The sequence below is a fragment of the Theropithecus gelada genome, chromosome 7b (assembly GCF_003255815.1).
Source record: "Theropithecus gelada isolate Dixy chromosome 7b, Tgel_1.0, whole genome shotgun sequence".
NCBI classification, from domain to species: Eukaryota; Metazoa; Chordata; class Mammalia; order Primates; family Cercopithecidae; genus Theropithecus; species Theropithecus gelada.
In genome coordinates this window covers 55687493-55711889 of record NC_037675.1, presented here as the reverse complement: position 1 = coordinate 55711889, position 24397 = coordinate 55687493, and the positions used below count along the sequence as shown (strand labels likewise).

The 24397-nt window shown below is 40.3% G+C and overlaps 1 protein-coding gene across 5 annotated transcripts; it reads right to left on the bottom strand.

The window, feature by feature from the left end:
* Nucleotides 1-748: 748 nt before the first annotated feature.
* Nucleotides 749-24266, bottom strand: CDKN3 (cyclin dependent kinase inhibitor 3). 5 transcript variants are annotated; one of them, XM_025390983.1, is made up of 9 exons: nt 24056-24266; nt 21186-21268; nt 19658-19713; nt 12404-12448; nt 9444-9666; nt 5184-5215; nt 3157-3260; nt 2820-2912; nt 922-1145 (listed from the first exon to the last, which is right to left on the bottom strand). In XM_025390983.1, exons 1-8 carry the CDS (start codon nt 24062-24064, stop codon nt 2853-2855), a joined length of 612 nt encoding a protein of 203 aa, XP_025246768.1. In that variant the 5' UTR covers nt 24065-24266; the 3' UTR covers nt 922-1145; nt 2820-2852. The 5 variants fall into 5 exon arrangements, with proteins under 5 accessions (XP_025246766.1, XP_025246765.1, XP_025246767.1 ...); XM_025390981.1 differs by lacking the exon at nt 2820-2912 and having other exon boundaries at nt 749-1145; nt 3157-3257; nt 24056-24200; XM_025390980.1 differs by lacking the exon at nt 2820-2912 and having other exon boundaries at nt 917-1145; nt 24056-24200.
* Nucleotides 24267-24397: the final 131 nt, after the last annotated feature.

The following is a 24397-nucleotide window of genomic DNA, read 5'->3' as shown; positions in this document are numbered from 1 at the left end:
AGTGCTGGGATTACAGGCGTGAGCCACCACGCCCAGCCGGTCATTGAATCATTATTTAAAAATGAAATTTTGATGTGGTGAAACTTTGTCTTTTGTGGAAGTGCCTATGAGTCTGCAACCTGGTGGTCATTGCCAAATGGCCATGGGTTCACGCTTCTAATTACCAGTAGCCAAGAGAGCCATGTGACTACTGTAAGCCCTACTGAAACCACTGACTGACTGTTCAAACAGGTGTGTCTGTTTGACACATTGTGTGTGACCCTTGTCTACAGCCCAAATGACTGTTTTGGGTAACTCAAAGTTGAATTTAAAGATGAAAAAAGCTGTTTAATAGTATAGGGGGAAGTGAAGGAGTGAGAGAGTTGGAAATTGTTAATCTGTAGCTAAGTTCTTTATGAAATAAATGTGAAAGGATTAATCTCATTCCATATAGTTCCTAGGGTGGAAAAAAAGTGGAGCGGCCGTTTGAACCAGTGAATTCCTCATCTCTGAAAATGTTCCTGCAGATAGTGAATAAACAAACACTCTTGGGGCTGATCCAGTACTGGGAGGGGGCGACTGGAAGACTCACAGGATCCTTTTCAATGCTGTAGTCTATGAAGTAAAAAGCAGAAGTTTTGGGAGGAATAGAGAGGGAGGGGGACATTATTTAAAAGTAAGTTTGGGCACTCATACCAATTTTCTTACTTACTACTTTGTCATATGCTACCCAGTGGTTACAAACAGTAAAATGAAGTAAAAATGAAGTACTAAGTATTAAAAATAGGCAGTCAAATATTTTTCCATATGTACGTTTTCAGCATTACCTCCAGGTAAAGTACACCAGAACAACCAGTTCATTTCTAAAAGGAAAATTGCATACCAATTTTCCTATCCCAATTTTCCTGTTCCTATAAGAAATGAAAGACACAATGAGTTTTGTCAATAAAACTTTAGGAATATCTGCACATGTACATTTACATTCAAGTTGATAACACTAGTGGTTTCATTTCAATGCAAATGATGCTAGAGAACTCTGACATTTCAGACACGGTCATATAAATGCTATTTGAAATTCTTTATCTTGATACAGATCTTGATTGTGAATCTCTTGATGATAGATGTGCAGCTAATTTGTCCCGAAACTCATGAAGATAATTGTATTGCTGAAAAAAGTAAAGATACATGGGAATACACTGTGGAAAACTAGTTATCAGTGTGGGCACAATACTAGCAGGTATCAGGAATAAAAAATACTTGCTAAGCACAATTCTATATCTTTTTGGGTAAGGAAGCATTTGTATGGTGGGGAAGTTTTATCTTTTAGTAAAGCCATATACTAGTGTGAAAAACTATTGTTCTACAAGTCTCTAAAAATCAGAAGGTGAAATGAAATGTAGATGGATATAAGTCTAAAATCCTTTCTCTCTTTACTTACAGGACCAAATAAGATTTTAAAAATACATAATGACATTATTTTTGCTAACGTTTTCCCCCCCTGGTAAGTAAGGGCAGAGCACTTTCTATAGCAAGTGACTGGTATATGTAAGAAAACCCATTTCTTAATTTATAGAAGCCCTAGTCTTCTGCTTTTTGTGATGACATAATCCACTAGGAATAATTTTCATAGACAATATTTTTTAAAAACAAACTATCACTAATCTTAGCAGATAAGCAAAATAAAAGCCTTAAATAATTTATTTGGGGTTTTAATAGCTTCCCAGAAGATATTCTTACTCTGCCAATCATCTCATTTCATACCCTTATTGAGAAGAGGAAACTGCATTGCTAACACCAGCAAGCCTGTTTGCCACAGAATGCTGAGGTGATAAACTGACAGTCTGTAGTAATGTGGGCTTAATTATCAGCAATGTTAAAGAGGTGAAACATATGGATATTCATATATACATCTGGCCATGGCCATGTATTTTGTTTTCAAGAAGGGAGATGAACTTTTTGGATTTGAAGCATCATTTGATTTTTTTTTTTTTTTTTTGAGAAAGGGTCTTGCTTTGTTACCCAGTCTGGAGTGTAGTGGTGTGATCTCAGCTCACTGCAACCTCTGCCTCCCCGGTTCAAGTGATTCTTGTGCCTCAGGCTCCCAAGTAGCTCAGACTACAGGCACACACAACCACCCCTGGCTAATTTTTATATTTTTCCTAGGGACAAGGTTTTGTTATGTTGGCCAGGCTGGTCTCGAACTCCTGGCCTTAAATGATCCACCCAGCTCAGCCTCCCAAAGTGCTAGGATACAGGCATGAGCCACCGCTCCCTGGCCGTATCATTTGGTTTTAACATAAGGGGAGTTCTCTGTTTCAGACCTGTACAGTGGAGTGGATCTTGTATAGATTGTCCCGTTAATGACCTTATTTAAGCCCTAAGAATCAGGTTCCTTGGTGCATTTATCAGTAATTATGATAATTCACTGTTAATGACACTGGATTAGAACTCTAACCCTGGGAAGATGGGCTGTCAAGTCTAGGGAGCTGCCTAACGGCCAGGATTCTTTGGTGCCCACTCCTCTGATGAGTGGATTCTAATGCTGAGAGGGCACGCTTCCAAAAGGAAGGCACATTAGCTTTACAGAATGTAAGTGAAATCTGCAGAATCTTTTCAGTAACATGATTAATACAATATCCTTGGCATTGCTAGTGCAGTGTTTTGAAGTGTTAGGGGAATGTACATGTGGAAGATGTCCCCAGTTATCCACCGCAAAGGATAATTAGCACTGCTTTCCATTTTTTGTATTATAGTCATTTAGCTATCTTTATTAAATGTTTTGGTGATATAATAGGATCTTCCATAGATTTTTTTGGCCGAGAATCTACCCAAGAACCTACCAAGTTTACATTAATAATAACCATCTCATTGTTCTAGGTGAGAGGATCCATTCCCAAAACTGACTGGGGTAAAAACTGAGCAGTAGGTAGATCCTGGAAAAGTAAACCAAGAAGTTCAAATTTCCATTATCTTGTTTGAAATACTGTGTGCTTTTTTCGACTACCTGGATTAAATTTACATGTAAATTTTTAAAAACTAAAAGCATAAGCAAGTGGAGTGGCATTTGAATAATGAGTGCTTTGGATTTTCATTTCACTGCCCTTTTGGTTACATATGAATCTGTATGTGTAACAGCCACCCCAACCACAACCAAGCAAGCACCGCCCACCTCCTCACCTTGATGGTCTGTATTGCCCCGGATCCTCTTAGGTCTCGCAGGCTGTCTATGGCTTGCTCTGGTGATATTGTGTCAGACAGGTATAGTAGGAGACAAGCAGCTACTAATGGAACATGACAGAAAAATAATATGTTGCTAAATAATTAGTGACAAGGTAGAGCATTTTATATTTAATAAGACTTCTATTGATACAGAAGACGGGTATAATTGTTCCAAATGAATTAAAAGACTGAGACTTTTAGTGTGTGTTTTTGACAGTTAAGTTATGATCTTAAATGACCATATGGTTGAATTAAAGTTTAACACTGGCTTCATTCTTTCATCCATTTAAAGTGTTCATCCATTCAGTGATTTTAGTATATTCACAGACATGTGCAACCATCACCACAGTCAATTTTGAAGCATTTCATCACCTCAGAAAGAAGTGTACCCTTTTGCTATCATCCTCTATTCCCCATCAACCCCTGCCCTAGGCAACCACTAGTCTACTTTGTAGATCTGCCCCTATTCTGAGCAATCACATAAAGGGAAACATACAATATTTTTTTGTGTGTGTCTGACTTCTCTTAGCATAATGTGTTCAGGGTTCATACATATTGTAGCTTATGTCTGTATTTAATTCCTTTTTATGATCAAATAATATTCCATTGTATGGATATGCCACATTGTTTTTATCCATTTGTCAACTGATGGACATTTTAGGCTGTTTCCATTTTTTGGCTATTATGATTAATGCTGCTATAAACATTTGTATACAAGTTTGTGAGTATATACTTTGGAGTGAAATTGCTGGGTCATATGTTAATGTTTACCTGTTTGAGGAACTACTGCCAGACTATTTTCCAAAGCAGCTGGACCATTTTACATTCCCACCAACAGCGTATGAGGGTTCGAATTTCTCTACATCCTTGCCAATACTTGCTATTTTTCATGTTTTTTATAATACCCTTCCTAATGGGTGTCAAGTGGTATCCACTGTAGTTCTGATTTGCATTTCCTGATGATTAATGATGCTGAGCATCTTTTCATGTGCTTATTGACTATATGTGTGTCTTGCCTGAAAAAAGGTTTATTCGGATACTTTGCCCATTTTTCAATTATGTTGTTTGTTTATTATTGTTGTTATTATTTTTTTTTTTGAGAGACAGAGGATCTCACTTTGTCATCTAGGCTGGAGTGCAGTGGCGTAAACTTGGTTCACTGGTGCCTTGACCTCCTGGGCCCAAGCAGTCCTCCAGCCTCAGCCCCACAGGAGCTGGGACTACAGGCATGCACCACTATGCCTGGCTAATTTTTGTATTTCTTGTAGAGATGGGGTTCACCATGTTGCCCATGCTGTTCTCAAACTCCTGAACTCAGGTGATCTGTCTGCCTTGGCCTCCCAAAGTGCAGAGATTACAGGCATAAGCCACGACGCCCGGCCTATCTTTTTATTACTGAGTTGTAAGAGTTCTTTTTATATTCTGGATATAAATCCCTTATTAAATATATAGATTGTAAATATATTTTTCCCATTCTATGGGTTGTCTTGTCATTTTGATAGTATTTTTTGAAACACAAAAGCTTTCAATTTTAATGTCATCCAACACTAAAAAAAAATAACTAACTACTCCAGTGTGGCATTTCATGAACTCTTTTTGTTTTTCTTAGTACATTAAAAAAATTTTTAAAATTAACATATAGTAACTTCAGTATTTGTAAATAGTTACCCATGGAAACTATTTGGAAGTTACTGTATTATAACACCTACACAGGAAGAACATCAAAAAATGTTAAAAAATAAGAATGCAGTGTTAAGACTTGTAAATGATGTTTTGCCAGAATCCTCCAGAACAATGCTGAAACTACCTCCCACTCCCAGCCAAGCTTTCCAGGGAACACCATGGTTAGGGCCGTCAGTCATCCTTTGAGTCTTAGCAAACTTACATTGTGGTTGGTTCCATTTTAATACAAAATGAGCATATGGTCTGGAAAGAGAAGTTTGTCTATTTGGAGGTTAAAAAAATAATAGAAATATATTTCTTACCAAGACAAGATCTCCCAAGTCCTCCATAGCAGCTGAAAGGGAAATACAGTTTTGAAGTTTGTACATTTCATTCCATCCCTAGTTACAACTAAAGACTTGCTCTTTCTGCCTTCTATTTACAACTCTAATGCCTAGCACAGTGTCTTGCACAGGAAGATTAATAAATATTTTTGATGTAATCAACTGAGAGCAAGGTGTGCTTCTTTCTTTGTTGGGAGGAATTCTGAATACCTCTAAACATCAAGATAGGCAGAGTCTTTTTATTGACCTCTTTAGGCTCCAAGATCCACATCTGAGAAATGGAGAATGTTACCAATAGATAAAAATCAGACGTTTTACCAACTGTCATTTTGATTATTCCTCTGTCTAAACAAAACCTGAGTGGTTACCGGACAAATGCCATGTAGATAATAACTGTTCATGTATCTAAAGGAGTTCAGAGGTAGGGTATCACTGAAGTCTGGAGCATGGGCTCTGGAGCACCACTGCCTGGGCTTGAGTCCTGGCTCTGCCACTTACTACATGTGTAAAGCTAAGCAAGTTATTTAATCTCTCTGGGACTCAGCCTTTTCACCTGTAAAATGATGATAGCAATAGTATGTACATCAGAGTGAGGATTAAATGAGGCTCACAAATGAGTGAGCATTTGCCAAGGACTTAGAACACAGCTTTGCGCAGAGTAAGAAGTAAATGAACGTTAGCTGCTGTTATCTAGCACTGTGAAGAAATTAGCAGTTTTGTATAACTAGATTTTCCAGAAAAATGGAGATTAACCCTCAGTAGCAAAACTATTCATTTAAATCATTTTCAAAGATCCTAAAAAATGTATTACATGCTTCCTAATGTACTTAGAGGGTATACTGAACCTAAATTAGTGTGGATGACTTATCATTAAGGACATCAATTACTGTATTGTATTGTATTGTATTGTATTGTATTGTAGGTAAAGCTGTAGATAAATATCTTGCTTTAGGATGTGAAATAGAGGACCAAATATGTACTGACCCCTAGCCTTACTCGTGAACTTGCTTTCTACAAAGTGTTCCAGACATAGGCCTGTTTCAGAGATCTGGATCTACCATATAAAGGTAGAGGCTGGGCATAATGGCTCAGGCCTATAATTCCAGCACTTTGGGAGGCCAAGGTGGGAGGACTGCTTGAGTCCAGTAGTTCAAGACCAGCTTTGGCAACAAAGCGAGACCCTGTCTCTATTAAAAAAAAAAAAAAAAAAAAAAGGCCTGGCATGGTGGCACACACCTGTAGTCCTAGCTACTCGGGAGCCTGAGGTGGGAGGATCGCTTGAGCCTGGGAGTTCAAGGCTACAGTGAGCTATGACAGTGCCACTGCTGCACTCCAGCCTGAGTGACAGAGAGAGACAACTGTCTTATTTTAAAAAAAAAAAAATTGAGATAGAACACTTCAGTGTCTTTTTGCAAGATTAATACTATTTTATACCTTTTGCTATTTTCATCTTTTTTCTTCTATTTGATGAACTCCTACTTATCTTTTAAAACCTCAAATTTCATTTCCTAAAATGCCTTTGTGCTCCTACAGAAAGGATCATTCTCCTGTGTGCCGCCTCTTGTCTTACTGCATTTCAGTGGTAGTGTTGTCAGTTACAGGTTCCTCGAAGGTGGGGACTGTGCCTCCTTTGGTAGTCTCAGCGTGTGGTACGTGGTAGGTGTTACTGGTTGAATTATGTCCCCCTAAAAGACATGCTGAAGTCCTTATCCTGTACCTATGAGTGGGACTTTATTCAGAATTAGAATCTTTGCAGGTATATTCAAATTAAGATAAATTAGAGTGGGCCCTCATCCTAGATGACTAGTGTTCCTACAAGAGGACAACACCATGCAAAGACAGACACACAAGGAATCATGTGACAACAGAGGCAGACTGGAGGGATTCGGCTGCAAGCCAAGGCCTGCCACGGATTGACAGCCACCACCAGAAGCTAGGAAGAGGCATGGAAGGACTCTCAGTCTCAGGGGGCACGGCTCTGCTCTCATCTTAATTTTGGACTTACATCCTCTAGAAATGGGAAAAAAGAAATTTCTGTTGTTTTCAGCTACCCGGTTTGTGGTACTTTGTTACAATAGCCCCAGGAAACTACAAAATACAGTAGGAAAGCAGTGTTGTTCACCGATTTATAAAGGGCTGCAAATGTCCAGGCAGAACCAGTGAGGCAAATGTCCAGGCAAATGTCTACCAGAACCATGGCACTGGTAGACAACAGGACAGTGAAAAAGGTTTACCAGACCCTGTTGCTGAAGGATAAGCACTATAGCTGTCTAGAAGTGTGGGTCCTTAAAGATGGCAGAATGGATAGGAAATAAACTAGTCACTATGGGACACCTTTGAAAGCTCTAGGATGATGAAAAATTCCAGTTGTCAGATGCTTTATTTTATGGGAGACTGAAACATTCAGCATATGCAAAGTCACCCAACTACTGTCTATCCTGTTTGTAGTCTGCACAAACATCAGAGCATTTGGGTTGCCAGAACCAGCTAGAGTAGAATTTGTTAAGCTTCACTTTGCTAAACAGAGCTAGTTTGATTTCTGGAAACTTTTCAGTAAAGGCAGCTTTCAAAAATTTATTTGAAAAAAAAAAAAAATCTCAAAATGGTTTGAAAAATAGGGCCATATATTGGAAAATATTTTTCCCCAGCTACATTTAACTATCTAATGCTACTTTACGTATATGTATCAGCACCTTTCACATCAACAACTGGATCTATTTGAAATTTAGCTTTTATAATTAGTACTGGATAAGTGACTATGCTTCTCCATAGAGGAAGATGGGAAACAATAGGATGTAGAATGGCTTCTAGTTCTTTACTGCATATTCTGCAAACTGTATTTCACTGTATGTCAGAGTTCAGTTTGGCCACAAACAGGTGTGTGTCTCCAAAGACCCTCATACTAGTTGGTTTGCCTTCAGAACTGGCGCTGTTGGCACAAGGCCCCTGGGCTACAGGTTTAAGGGGAGACGTTAGCTGGGCTTGTCCTATCACTAGGTGCCCTGAGAACCTCATGGCTATTTGATGTAATTTCTATACTTCTAGCTCAAAGCAATGCCCTTAAGGACCTTAGGGCTTTTGAGGTTGTAAACTATTTAATACCCTACCTTATTCCAGAAAGGATTAAGCAGGTTATTAGACTATGAAACGTACATTATGCATAGCAAAGGCCAGTTTCCTCCCCATGGCTGGCTCTCTGTTGCTTTGTGTGTTTCACTTCTGGCAGAGCATTTCTTGTTTATTACCCACATCGCCGCTTTGAATCTTTGCCATGCTAGTATCTATTGCCCACTGCCACTCTCTCTGGCCTTCCTCCAAGCTGCTTTTCTTTCTTCCTCATTTTGTCCCCTTTCCTTAACCTATTTTGTTTTAAACTTTCACACCAGCGGCTTGTGTTTTTATAGCCACTGACACACAATGAGAGGCCGTCTTTCAATCTGTTAGCAGAGTCATATCATCAAATGTAATTTTCAAGTCATATTTTTAGGATTGCTTGTTGCTTACAGATAACTTTTTTGGTAGCTAATTTTGAAAAAATCGACTTTATTCTTTTTTTTTTTTTTTTAGATGGGTTCTCCCTGTCACCCAGGCTGGAGTACAGTACTGTCATCTTGGCTCACTGCAACCTCTGTCTCCCAGGCTCAAGCAGTGCCCCCACCTCAGCCTCCTGAGTAGCTGGGACTACAGGCACGTACCACCATGCCTGGCATGTTCTTTTGTATATTTTTTGCAGAGATGGGGTTTTGCCATGTTGCCCAGGCTGGTCTCGAACTCCTGAGCTCAAGTGATCCACCACAATAGCCTCCCAAAATGCCGGGATTACAGGCGCGAGCCACTGCACCTGGCCAAAAAGTTGATTTTCTTGCTGTTGAAAGCAACTAAGCAATTGAAAAGCTAGTAAGTGAGGTGGTGATGGTGAGGAGGGGAAAGGAGGGTCCCAAAATTGCCACTAAAGGTCTAAGACTAAAGGAAAGAAATAAAAACAAAGCTTGTAACCTTGTTCTAATAATTTCTAAATCTACTCATTTGTTGTCCCTACTCTTGAAAAGTAATAACAGCACATATTTGACTACTTACCCTGTACCAGACATTGTACCAGTGCTTTTCTAGTGCATTATTACCTTTTAATCCTTACACGAACTAGGAAGTAGGTAATAACTGAATAGGGCTACCATGATTCCAGAAATCAATTTGACTGTGACATTTGTCCCGTAGTGTATGGAGAAAAGGAGAACGTACTGTATTAAGGTTTTCCGGTAATTTTTAAGGCAGATTGTAAGCTCTTCCATTATTTCACAGCAGCTGGCTATGTCAGGAGTCCCTCCATCTGCGATTGGATGATGATGGGTGATAATTCCACATTGCTGGTAGAGATCCAGAAGGTTTGGGACTCTATATTTTGACAGTTCCCCTCTGGTGCAGAAAACAAATATGTCTTGTATACCACAGCTCTTTAGTTCTTCTGCCAATAGACCAGGATACACAGACACACACACATAGAAAACACCGCACATTTAAATACCATCAAGAGGAAGAATATGAAGTTAAGTTTCTTAAGCCATACTAATACCAAATGACAATCTATAAATCTGAAGTGCCTATTGATATGTCTGAATCAAAAGATGACTAGAATTAAACCTCATTTTACAAGTCAAAATGCCTTTTACTGAATTGCAAAATAAGTCAATTGCTGTTCTTGCAAAAAAAATTTTTTTTGCAATAAATACTGCTTTAAAATAACTCTTTTTTTCTTTTTTGTTTTTTTGAGACAGAGTCTCGCTCTGTCACCAGGCTAGAGTGCAATGGCACGATCTTGGATCACTGCAACCTCTGCCTCCCAGGTTCAAGTGATTCTCCTGCCTCAGCCTCCCAAGTAGCTGGGATTACAGGCATGTGGCACCACATCTGGCTAATTTTGTATTTTTAGTAGAGATGGGGTTTCACCATGTTAGTCAGGCTGGTCTTGAACTCCCGACCTTAGGTGATCCGCCCACCGCAGCCTCCCAAAGTGCTGGGATTACAAGCATGAGCCACCACGCCCGGCATAAAATAACTCTTAAAACACTTAAAATTGAGTAGCAAAAATGGTTGGTTTTGTGAGAAAAAGAAAAAAAGTGCTATCAATTAAGGAATGATAGATCTATGTTCAATTAAGGAATGATAGATCTATGTTCAATTAAGGAATGATAGTACTTTTTTTCTTTTTCTCACAAAATCAACCGTGTCTGTTATTTAATCACTTAGCTGTTTGCTTGACTCTGAGTATTGTATATAAAATCTCCAGCATGGCCATGGTGTCAGAGTGCTAGTATTCTCCCTCGTATCTGCACTGGAACACATCCTTGAGTATTTAATTTTATAGACTAGGTCGCCAGAAAATAAAACATTACCTGTATTAAACTTATGTGACCTAGCTCTTTTCATTATAATGATATGAACACTATAGGCATTCTATACACTGGGACTTCTTTATGGCAATATTAACTAAAGAGGATTTGGTTTAAAATAAGTAACTCTGGCTGATCTAAGTGCCCCCAACTCCAGCCCTCTCCCTGCCCCTTAAATCCAAGGACATTTAGCTATTTAAGTACAGGGCACCTTCTCATGAACTAATCCCTGAGATGTATAGTACTGTACATCTATTTGCCTCTTGTACACATTTGGTAATTTTTATTATCCAGTGATTTTCCAGCTTTCTGAGAAAGGTCTAGGAAGGTATCTCAGGAACTGCTGCAGGGAGATTCTAGGTCTCCAATCAAACAAATTGACCTGTTTTATGTACTGGGTTCCATTTAAGATTTCATTGCAGAAAAAAAAAAGTTTTTAGAAAAAAAATTGGAAACTGGTTTTATAGAAAATGCTAAATGAATATGACATTCCAAAATGTATAAGACAGACTTTGAACCAATGATTTAAATTACATATATTTTGCTTATGACCTAAATGTTCTCCAAATGGAAATTTCCTAGCATGGCTGGGTGTGTTTAAAGCAGAAAATTTTTATAAATGCTACAAGGGTCAACTATCTATTAGCGTCTTTAAGTCTTTTTTTGGTAGGTAAGGAATACTTTTTTTTTTTTTTTTTTTTTTTTTTTGAGGCAGGGTCTTGCTCTGCCACCAGGTTGGAGTGCAGTAATGTAATCTCAGCCCACTGCACTCCAGCCTGGGTGACAGAGCAAGACCTTGTCATTTTGGCACCATCTCAGCTCATTGCGGCTTTGACATCCCGGGCTCAAGTGATCCTCCCACCTCGGCCTCCCAAGTTGCTGGGACTACAGGCACGTGCCATCATGCCCAGTTAATTTTTGTATTTTTTGCATAGACAGGGTTTTGCCTTGTTGCCCAGGCTGTCCTCGAACTCCTGAGTTCAAGCGATCTACCTGCCTCAGCCTACCAAAGTGCTGGGATTACAGGTGTGGAACCAATGCACCTGGCCAGGAATAAATTTTTAAAAGTACATTAGCAAACTGATGTTCCAGAATAACCAGGAAAAGGTTTTAAGATTCAAAAAATCTATACTGGTCAGAATCAAGCAATATATACATTTTAATTTGCCATACTATAAGGACATTGGTAGGACTAGTAGGTTTGAGACATTCCAGGCCAATCAGAATAAAATCTTTTGAAAATTCACATTTGTTAGTATCAATGCAATATGTAAATTCCAAATTGGGGAAGATTATGAGGATTATTAGACTGTGGCTATAATGGTATAAACATCTTTGATCATGCAACAACCAGTTCCCATTCTGTCTTTTCCATCTAGATGCTGGCTCTCAAAATTTTCCATACAGGATTCACAATTTCACTGCTAACTTGGAGTTCCCAGCTCATGCTTAATTTCTACTACCACAGTCAAGTCTGCAAGGAACAGTAAAGACCTGGGAAGAGCAATATGTCAGTTTTCTATTTACATACTTTTTTTCCTGCCAACTTCTACATTCTAACCTCAAATGTAGTTTATATGTATAATACAACTACAACAATCAGTGAAAAGCAACTCCATGGTTAGGTAAATGATGGTCTTCACAAATACCTCTTTACATATCAGAATAAGTCTATAGTTTGAAACTTCACAAAATACTGAAAATTTATTGTTGTATTAAAAATAAACTATGATTTGTTCTTTTTGAGAGAGAGATTTTCAGTGCTATTTATTTAAAAAACCCATTAGTGTGGTTGTGTGATATTATACCTACCTGTATCTTTTTGGACATTTCTTCTAACATCTTTAAATTTACAACCTATAAGTAATAATAAAGCAAGTAAAAAAGTCAGTTTTTGGTCATATGTAACAGGTATGTTTAAATACTTATATAGCTACTTTATAAAGTCATTTCACAAAATCATTTATATGTTTCAATTATATTTTGAATATGAATTTCAATTTCTGATATTTCTAGGAATATAATCAAAGGGATTCATCCTAATCAAGGATTCTGTATTCTATGTTTCTTCTGTAACAAGTACCTGGTTGTAGTCCTCAGCCTTATTTGTACCCCAGGCTATAAGCTTTATTAAGATTGGCAAAGCACAACTGTGGGGCTATGACTATAGATCTAGAAGGGGTGAAAGGTAGATCTGTGTTCCTTTAACTATAGTCCACCATGAGGGCTTCGCAAAGTGTGTTCCCCAGTGCTGACGGTCTGTGAAATTTACTTATTACCCAGTACAGAGAATGATATGTTAGTTGACCAAATACTTGTTCTAAGTATATTGTTGGCACAGATATGGTGAAAAGGGAACACTTTTACACTGCTGGTGGGAATGTAAATTAGTACAACCATTATGGAAAACAGTGTGGAGATGCCTTAAAGAACTAAAAGTAGATCTACCATTTGACCAACAATCCTACTAGTAGGTATATACCCGTAGGAAAAGAAGTCATTATATGAAAAAGATACCTGCACACACATGTTTATAGCAACATAATTTGCAATTGCAAACATGTAAAACTAGCACAAATGCCCATCAATCAATGAATGGATAAAGAAAATATGGGATTCCTGGGCAAGATGGCTGAATAGGAACAGCTCTGGTCTGCAGCTCCCAGTGAGACCAATGCAGAAAGAAGATGGGTGATTTCTGCATTTCCAACTGAGTGGTACCTGGAATGCCAGCGATACAGAACCATTCACTCCCCTGGAAAGAGGGCTGAAGCCAGGGACCCGAGTGGTCTTGCTCAGTGGATCCCATCCCCAACGGAGCCCAACAAGCTAAGATCCACTGGCTTGAAATTCTCGCTGCCAGCACAGCAGTCTGAAGTCAACCTGGGATGCTCAAGCTTGGTGGGGAGAGGGGTGTCCACCATTATTGAGGCTTGAGTAGGTGGTTTTCCCCTCACAGTGTAAACAAAGCCAGCTGGAAGTTCGAACTGGGTGCAGAACCCACCACAGTGCAGAAAAGCTGCTGTAGCCAGACTGCCTCTCTAGATTCCTCCACTCTGGGCAGGGCATCTCTGAAAGAAAGGCAGCAGCCCCAGTCAGGAGCTTATAGATAAACTCCCATCTCCCTAGGAGAGAGCAGCTGGGGAAAGGGATGGCTGTGGACACAGCTTCAGCAGACTTAAACATTCCTGCCTTGCTGGCTCCAAAGAGAGCAACAGATCTCCCAGCACAGTGCTCAAGCTTTGTTAAGGGACAGACTGCCTCCTCAAGTGGGCCCCTGAACCCCGTGCCTCCTAACGGGGAGACACCTCCCAGCAGGGGTCAACAGACACCTCGTACAGGAGAACAGGAGAGCTCCAGCTGGCATCTGGCAGGTGCCCCTCTGGGATGAAACTTCCAGAGGAAGGAGCAGGCAGCAATCTTTGCTGTTCTGCAGCCTCTGCTGGTGATACCCACGCAAACAGGGTCTAGAGTGGATCTCCAGCAAATTCCAGCAGACCTGCAGCAGAGGGGCCTGACTAACAAACAGAAAGCAATAGCATCAATATCAACAAAAAGGACGTCCACACGCCCACACAGAAACCCCATCCAAAAGTCACCAACATCAAAGACCAAAGGTAGATAAATCCACAAAGACGAGGAAAAACCAGTGCAAAAAGGCTGAAAATTCCAAAAACCAGAACGCCTCTTCTTCTCCAAAGGATCACAACTCCTCGCCAGCAAGGGAACAAAACTGGACAGAGAATGAGTTTGACAAATTGACAGAAGTAGGCTTCAGAAGGTGGGTAATAACAAACTCTTCCAAGCTAAAGGAGCATGTTCTAACCCAATGCAAGGAAGTTAAGAACCTTGATAAAAGGTTAGAGGAACTGCTAACTAGAATAACCAGTTTAGAGAAGAACATAAACGACCTGATGGAGCTGAAAAACATAGCATGAGAACTTCGTGACGCATACACAAGCATCAATAGCAGAATCGATCAAGTGGAAGAAAGGATATCAAATACTGGAGATCAACTTAATGAAATAAAGTGTGAAGACAAGATTAGAGAGAAAGGAATTAAAAGGAATGAACAAGGCCTCCAAAAATATGGGACTATGTGAAACAACCAAACCTATGTTTGATTGGTGTACCTGAAAGTGACGGGAAGAATGGAACCAAGTTGGAAAACACACTTCAGGATATTATCCAGGAGAGCTTCCCCAACCTAGAAAGACAGGCTGACATTCAAATTCAGGAAATATAGAGAACACCACAAAGATACTCCACGAGAAGAGCAACCCCAATGCACATAATCATCAGATTCACCAAGGTTGAAATGAAGGAAAAAATGTTAGGGGCAGGCAGAGAGAAAGATCTGGTTACCCACAAAGGGAAGCCCATCAGACTAACAGCGGCTCTCTCTGCAGAAACCCTACAAACCAGAATAGAGCGGGGGCCAATATTCAACATTCTTAAAGAAAATAATTTTCAACCCAGAAACTTAGTCAAACTAAGTTTCCTAAGTGAAGGAGAAATAAAATCCTGTACAGACAAGCAAATGCTGATGGATTTTGTCTCTACCAGGCCTGTCTTACAAGAGCTCCTGAAGGAAGCACTAAACCTGGAAAGGAACAACTAGTATGAGCCACTGCAAAAACATACCAAATTGTAAAGACCATCGACGCTATGAAGAAACTGCATCAACTAATGGGCAAAATAACCAGCTAGCACCATAATGACAGGATCAAATTCACACATAACAATATTGACCTTAAATGTAAATGGGCTAAATGCCCCAATTAAAAGACACAGATTGGCAAATTGGATAAAGAGTCAAGACCCATTGGTGTGCTATATTCAGGAGACCCATCTCACATGCAAACACATAGGCTCAAAATAAAGGGATGGAGAAATATTTACCAAACAATGGAAAGCAAAAAAAAAGCAAGGATTGCAATCCTAGTCTCTGATAAAACAGACTTTAAACCAACAAAGATAAAAAAAGACAAAGAAGGGGATTATGTAATGGTAAAGGGATCAATGCAAAAAAGAGCTAACTATCCTAAATACATACGCACCCAATATAAGAACACCCAGATTCATAAAGCAAGTTCTTAGAGACCTACAAAGAGACTTAGACTCCCACACAATAATAGTGGGAGACTTTAACACCTCACTGTCAATATTAGGCAGATCAATGAGACAGAAAATTAGCAACCATATCCAGGACTTGAACTCAGCCCTGGACCAAGCAGAACTAATTAACATCTACAGAACTCTCCACTCCAAATCATCAGAATATACATTCTTCTCAGCACCACATCGCACTTATTCTAAAATTGACCACATAATTGGAAGTAAAACTCTACTCAGCAAATGCAAAAGAACAGAAATCATAACAAACAGTCCCTCAGACCACAGTGAAATCAAATTAGAATTCAGGATTAAGAAACTCACTCAAAACCGCACAACTACATGGAAACTGAACAACCTGTTCCTGAATGACTACTGGGTAAATTAAGGCAGAAAAAAAAAGAAGTTATTTGAAACCAATGAGAACAGAGACATAATGTACCAGAATCTCTGGGCCACAGCTAAAGCAGTGTTTAGAGGGAAATTTATAGCACTAAATGCCCACATGAGAAAGCAGGAAAGATCTAAAATTGACACCCTAACATCACAATTGAAAGAACTAGAGAAGAAAGAGCAAACAAATTCAAAAGCTAGCAGAAGACAAGAAATAACTAAGATCAGGCTGGGCGTGGTAGCTCACATCTGTAATCCCAGCATCTTGGAAGGCCAAGGCGGGTGGATCACAAGGTCAGGAGATTGAGACCATCCTGGCTAACACGGTGAAACCCCGTCTCTACTAAAAATACAAAAAAATTAGCCAGTGTGGTGGTGGGTGCCTGTAGTCCCAGCTACTAGGGAGGCTGAAGCAGGAGAATGGCATAAACCCGGGAGGCGGAGCTTGCAGTGAGCCGAGATCGTGCCATTGCACTCCAGCCTGGGCGACAGAGCAAGACTCTGCCTCAAGAAAAAAAAAAAAAAAAAAAAAAGAAAAGAAATAACTAAGATCAGAGCAGAACTGAAGGAGATAGAGACATAAAAAACCCTTCAAAAAAATCAATGAATCCAGGAGCTGGTTTTTTTGAAAAGATTAACAAAATCGATAGACCACTAACCAGACTAATAAAGAAGAAAAGAGAGAAGAATCAAATAGACACAATACAAAACGATAAAGGGGATATCACCACTGATCTCACAGAAATACAAACTACCATCAGAGAATACTATAACCACCTCCATGCAAAAAAAACTAGAAATCCAGAAGAAATGGATAAATTCCTGGACACATACACCCTCCCAAGACTAAACCAGGAAGAAGTCGAATCCGTGAATAGACCAATAACAAGTTCTGAAATTGAGGCAGTAATTAATAGCCTACCAACCAAGAAAAGCCCAGGACCAGACAGATTCACAGCTGAATTCTACCAGAGGTACAAAGAGGAGCTGGTACCATTCCTTCTGAAACTATTCCAAACAATAGAAAAAGAGGGAATCCTCCCCAACTCATTTTATGAGGCCAGCCATCATCCTGATACCAAAGCCTGGCAGAGACACAACAAAAAGGAAAATTTCAGGTCAATATCCTTGATGAACATTGATGCGAAAATCCTCAATAAAATACTGGAAAACCGAAGCCAGCAGCACATTAAAAAGCTTATCCACCACGATCAAGTCGACTTCATCCCTGGGATACAAGGTTGGTTCAACATAATGCAAATCATTAAATGTAATCCATCATATAAACAGAACCAGTGACAAAACCCACATGATTATCTCAGTAGATCCAGAAAAGGCCTTTGATAAAATTCAACACCTCTTCTTGCTAAAAACACTCAATAAACTAGGTATTGATGGAACATATCTGAAAATAATAACAGCTATTTATGACAAACCCACAGCCAATATCATACTGAATGTGCAAAAGCTGGAAGCATTCCCTTTGAAAATGGGCACAAGACAAGAATGCCCTCTCTCACCACTCCTATTCAACATAGTATTGGAAGTTCTTGCCAGGGGAATCAGGCAAGAGAAAAAAATAAAGAGTATTCAAATAGGAAGAGAGGAAGTCAAATTGTCTCTTTTTACAGATGACATGATTGTGTATTTAGGAAACCCCACTGTCTCAGCCCAATATCCCCTTAAGCTGATAAGCAACTTCAGCAAAGTTTCAGGATACAAAATCAATGTGCAAAAATCACAAGCATTCCTATACACCAATAACAGACAAACAGAGAGCCAAATCATGAGTGAACTCCCATTCACAATTGCTACAAAGAGAATAAAATACCTAGGAGTACAACTTACCAGGTATGTGAAGGACTTCTTTAAGGAGAGCTACAAACCATTGCTCAAGGAAATGACAGAGGACACAAACAAATGGAAAAACATTCCATGCTCATGGATAGGAAGAATCAATATTGTGAAAATGACCATACTGCCCAAAGTAATTTATAGATTCAGTGCTATCCCCATCAAGCTACCATTGACTTTCTTCACAGAATTAGAAAAAACTACTTTAAATTTCATATGAAACAAAAAGAGAGCCCATATAGTCAAGACGATCCTAAGCAAAAAGAACAAAGCTGGAGGCATCACGCTACCTGACTTCAAACTATACTACAAGGTTATAGTAACAAATGCAGCATGGTATACATACCAAAACAGATATATAGACCAATGAAACAGAGGCCTCAGAAATAACACCATACATCTACAATCATCTGATCTTTGACAAACCTAACAAAAACAAGCAATTATGAAAGGATTCCCTATTTAATAAATGGTGTTGGGAAAACTGGCTAGCCATATGTAGAAAACTGAAACTGGACCCCTTCCTTACACCTTATACACAAATTAACTTAGGATGGATTAAAGACTTACACCTAAGACCTAAAACTGTAAAAACCGTAGAAGAAAACATAGGCAATACCATTCAGCACATAGGCATGGGCAAAGACTTCATGACTAAAACACCAAAAGCAATTGCAACAAAAGCCAAAATTGACAAATGGGATTTAATTAAACGAAAGAGCTTCTGCACAGCAAAAGAAACTATCATCAGAGTGAATAGGCAACCTACAGAATGGGAGAAAATTTTTGCCATCTATCCATCTGACAAAGGTCTAATATCCAGAATCTACAAGGAACTTAAACAAATTTACAAGAAAAAAACAAAGACCCCCATCAAAAAGTGGGGTTGTAAAGTATAATAAAAAAAGAAAATGTGAGATACACACACACACACACACACACACCCCCACACCCACACCCACACCCCACACACACCCACCATGGAATACTACTCAGCCATGAAAAGGAACAAAATGGCATTCACAGCAACCTGGGTGGAACTGGAGACTATTATTCTTTTTTTTTTTTTTTTTTTTTGATACAGAGTCTTGCTCTATTGCCAGGCTGGAGTGCAGTGGTGCGATCTTGGCTCACTGCAACCTCTGCCTCCTGGATTCAAGCAATTCTCTTGCCTCAGCCTCCCGAGTAGCTGGGACTACAGGCACGCACCACCATGCCCAGCTAATTTTTGTATTTTTAGTAGAGACGGGATTTCACCATGGTTTCCAGGATGGTCTCGATCTTCTGACCTCATGATCTGGCACCTTGGCCTCCCAAAGTGCTGGGATTATGGGTGTGAGTGACTGCACCCAGCCACTGGAGACTATTATTCTAAGTGAAGTAACTCAGGAATGGAAAACCAAACACCACATGTTCTCGCTCATAAGTGGGAGGTAAACTTTGAGGACACAAAGGCATAAGAATGATACATTGGACTTTGGGGGCTGGAGGGGAACAGGTGGGAGGGGGATGAAGGATAAAAGACTACGCATTGGGTACACTATACACTGCTCTGGTGATGGGTGCACCAAAATTTCAGAAATCGCCACTAAAGAACTTATTTATGTAACCAAACACCATCTGTTCCCCCAAAAGCTACTGCAATAAAAAATAAATTAAAAAATATATATGTAGAGAGAGGAAGCCCATTATTGTGTTACCCACCTGGAAGAGCACATAAACCGAGAAACTGAGAACAATTCACTCGTGACAAAGATAGCCTGAAAAGTAGAAAAATTTATCACGTTTAGTTAAGTTTTTTAAAAAGTTATAAATGGAAATTCAGTTTAATCAATATGGGTGCTTGCACTAAATAAGGGTGTGTTAAAGTTTTACAGTAGTCACAAAATAAGAATTCATAGTTAAATATCAATATGTTGGTCACACACAAAAAATAGAAAGACAAAGTTTTAAAACAGGGACTTATTTGTTTGTTATTATTTAAGTATTAAAAATGACAAATGGCTCATGCCTATGATCCCAGCACTTAGAGAGGCCAAGGCAGGCAGGCTGTTTGAGCCTAGGAGTTTGAGACCAGCCTGGGCAACATGGTGAAATCCTGTCTCTACAAAAACAAGAAAACAAAAAGCCAAGTTAATTTAAATTTACCTTAAAGATAATAATGTCTAGATTGCCAAAAGGTAGTATATGGTGTACTTATGTTATCCTGTGGTATATTACCTGAGATAATTTGTATTAGTGATTTAGGCAAATAAATTGGAAAATGACTGATAATTTTCTCCCCAGCATTTATTCTACGTTACTATTAAAATTTTTTTTTTTTGTAGAACTTCCTTAACAGATATGATTTCATATGATGAAAACCGCAGGTTTTTGGTTAAAAAGAAATAACATCAAGAAATCACATTCCCAGTTTGCAGCACTCAGGGACAGAGGCTCACCTTGTCTGCATGTCAGAAGATGATTTAACGGAAAACAGGAGGCATCATCTAAATACCACCTGACTTTGAAAATTCGATGAATTTTTGTGTTTAAATGGGAGTTTTAAGTAAAAATGGAAGGTTTAATGCTATTTGATGGTAGGACAAAAGACCTTTAGGACTGTCTTTCTCTTCTGACAGTAGGGATGGTGCTTTCTTAAGGAGAGAGACTATTATATTTGCGGTGATGAGAGAAAGTATTTGATTGCTCATTGTAGAGAATCTGGTATAACCATAAGTCACTTGCCAAGATTAAACAGCTGATTTTATGTAGAAACTTTTTGTTATTGCATTGATGTGGCTTTTATCTTAAACAGTCTGTTGATAGATGCATTACTGTGACATTACTTCTAAGTATTACCTAGGATTTGATTTAATGAGAAATGATTAAATATCTCATCTCATATTTGGTATATTATTCTTTTGTCATAAAAGAATAAGTAGATTTTGGTACTAAATGGGAGATTATTTCAATCCTACCTCTATTTCTTACTTACTTGCTTCTACTAAGGTTTTCTCAACGTACAAAGAAGGGCCAAAAAAAAAAGGGTCTTTTTCTATATTACAGACAGTAAATGAATCATGGAGTTAGAAGATCCATTAACAATTAGAATTATATAATCAGAGGGGGATAAACCCTTAATGTTTTCAATATGTGAACTACATTCTACTAAGATTATGATGTAACTAAATTTACATTTATGATGTAGATTGTGACTTTAGCTCATCATTGATCAGAAATGCTAACATACCATGATATCTGAATTGGAGTCTGTTCATCTTCAATAGGCTCTTCGTCTGATGAGTCAAACTCACTTGTTTGTATTGAACTAGGCTTCAAAAGAAATGTTATGTTAAATAACTGTAAAGAATTTTTCTGTAGTTTTAGGATAGCTAGTCCTTGTCTAAACACACACTGAATTCATATTTGCAATGTATTCAGTCATCAATCCAGAATATCACCGAGATCAGCAATATTAGTAATAAATGACTGCTATTTACCTTTCTATTAATAATTACAGCACTGCATAGTGGAAAGAGAGTTGGATTGGGAACCAAGACATCTGGCTTCTGATCTTGGTTCTGCCACTTACTGTATACTCTCTGACAAGCTACTTCAGTTGATTCTGGATCTCAGTTTTCCTCAACTATAAAGTGAGGAGATTTATTCATTCACAAATATTTCTTGACCACCTTCATTTGCCAAGCACTGGAGATGCAAAAGATCTATAAGATAAATAGCCTGCCTTCAGTATGGCTGGAGAGATAGATGTGTGCATAGATTACAGAAGAAAGGTATTATGTAAGTGCTGAAATGGAAGCAGAAATATATACTGTGGAGCAGAGAAGAGAGTGACTGACCATGTAGGGAGCTGGAGAAGGATTCACAGAGGAAATGCTTTAGCTGGGTTTTGAAGGAAGAGCAGGTTTTTAAGAAGATAGGAAAGGGAGCGTGTGGTGGCTCATGCCTGTAAATCTCAGCACTCTGGGAGGAGAAGGCGGGCAGATCACCTGAGGTCAGGAGTTTGAGACCAGCCTGGCTAACATGGCAAAACCTGGCTCTACCAAAAATATAAAAATTAACTGGGCGTGGTGACACATGCTTATAATCCCAGCTACTCAGGAGGCTGAGGCAGGAGAATCGCTTGAACCCAGGAGGCAGCGGTTGCAGTGAGCCAGGAACACACCCCTGCACTCTAGCCTGGGCAACAGGGCATGACTCTGTCAAAAAAAAAAAAAAAGAAAGGAAAGAAGGTAAGCCAAGGCCCTTGTATTGAGGAACTCTGATATCAAAATAGAGATGGAGTAGAGGAGATGAAGAAGTAGTTTTGCCCATCCCTTTTCTCAAAAAACAATCCCCACATCGCCTAGTGGTTTGGTGGGGGTGGTGTACGTGAAATAACCTGCCAGTTTTATGAATCACTAGACTAGAGAGATTGAGACAGACTTTGTATGCTGATCTAAGCAGTTGGAACTTAATCCTGCAGCATTTTGACATGGAAGACTTCTATACTCCCTGCTGAAATTTTAAAGAATCAAAAGAAAAAGAAAAAGAAAAACAAAACAGAACAGAACAAAACCCATACCCTTTTCTCACTCCCTAGTTGAAACCAATTGAAAGATAAGGAAATGGAGTTTTATTATTGTATATCAAATGGAGTATGCAGCTTAAAGCTGTTGCCACATGCGCCTGCCCCTTGTTCAACCCAGAATTAGACAAATGTATCCACCCAGTCACAGGTGGCCATGGACAGTCTAGGGCTCCTGTGTGCCAGAGAGTGGACCAGAAAGCACCTTCTGCAGGCAGGCAGGTAGCTCCCAAGAGAGAAGGAAAGAAAAAGTTGAGATACTGGTGTTCGGTTCCTTCCAAACTCAGGGATCGGATAACTCAATAGGGACAGGTGGAGAAACAGGCCAGGAGTGAAGGACAGCTGATGTCCCTCCACATGGCAACATAGGGATTAGCAAGTGTAACCACCTAATGGCCTTTCTAGCTCTGAAGCTGTATTTTACAACGGTCTTGGTACTGAAGATCACAGGACGGCCAATTTAGGCTATGTATTTTATTTTTTTCTTTCTTTTTCTTGAGACAGCGTTTTGCTCTGTTGCCCAGGCTGGAGGGCACTGGCGTGATATTAGCTCACTGCAACCTCTGCCTCTTGGGTTCAAGCTATTCGCGTGGCTCAGCCTCCTGAGTAGCTGGGACTACAGGCGTGCACTACCACGCTCAGCTAATTTTTGTATTTTTAGTAGAGAATGGGTTTCACCGTGTTGGCCAGGCTGGTCTCCAACTCCTGGCCTCAAGTGATCTGCCCGCCTTAGCCTCCCAAAGTGTTGGGATTAGAGGCGCGAGCCACCACCCAGCCCTAGGCTATGCATTTCTATTGCTTTGGCTCTATCTGAAGTATTATAATACACTGCACCCAAAGGAAAGGCTTCCAGTAGGTTGTCAACCCCGGCAGTAGGAAATATGGGTTAGGTGGGGGATCTTCAGCGTCTTGCCTGCATCTGTTTTTTCTTTAAAGCAGCTTTAATGATTCATATTTCAAATTTGTGGGGCCCATTCACCAGGTTTATTCATCCTAACAGAGCTGGACGTTTCTGCTTCCCCAGGCCCGGTGATTCTGAACGTCACGGGAAAAGGGCAGCATTGCCAAGTGGCCCTGGGGCATGGTGACAGCGGTGGTGTCGCCCACAAGCCGCGGCGTGGCATTCGTACTCATGGTTTCCCCAGTGGGCGCAGGGCAGCGGCCGGACGCCCTTCGGGGTTGGGGTATCGCGCCCACTCATCGCTGACACTCAAGTTCCTCGGCTCGGTTTCCTCGGTACAACGAGGCTCGGCCTTCGTTGGCTGGGAGGCTTATGAGACCCCGCAGGGGACAGGCGACAGCCCACAGCAGGTGCACAGCGAATGTCCGTCTTTCCTTCGTCGGCCACCGACCCTGCTCCTTCGTCTCTAGTGCCCGTGCGGGGCAAAGTCACCTCCCCGACCCACAGGACGGTTATGGCGCAAGTCGCAGTGCTACCAGTCTACGGCTGCCCTCCGGCCCAGGATCGGGTCCCCGGGACCGCTTGCGTCCCTGCCGCCTCGATCCTCCAAGCCCCAGCACGTCCGACTCACCGGCTTCATCGCTGGCCGCCCCAAGTCGAGACCAGTGCCGCCTCTCTCTGCAGCGCCGGCGACTCACCGGTGTCCGGGCCGAGCCCGCGCCCCCTCCGCTTAGCTCACTGGTTTGTCCTCCTGTGAGGTGGGCGCGGCGTCTTCCAGCAACCAATCAGATCCGCTCCTAGCTTCTTACTCCTCCTTCGGATGGCCGAAGGCTCGGCCTCTAATCGCTGATTGGTTCCTAGAAGACCTTTGAAAGACGCGCGGGAGGCGGGCCCTGTGGGACGTTGATTGGCTGGGAGGGCGCCCTCCTCCCGCCAGTTGGGAGAGTGCAGAGGGCGGAGGCGGGGCGGAAGA

Bases quoted from the DNA above. Each gene is read 5' to 3' on its own strand.
- CDKN3 (XM_025390980.1), bottom strand. The intron at 19,714-21,185 runs GTATGTTAGCAT...TCTACTTTTCAG, and splicing joins ACTCCAATTCAGATATCATG to GCTATCTTTGTCACGAGTGA. The intron at 1,146-3,156 runs GTGAGGAGGTGG...TACTTTTTTCAG, and splicing joins GGGCAATACAGACCATCAAG to CAATACAATTATCTTCATGA.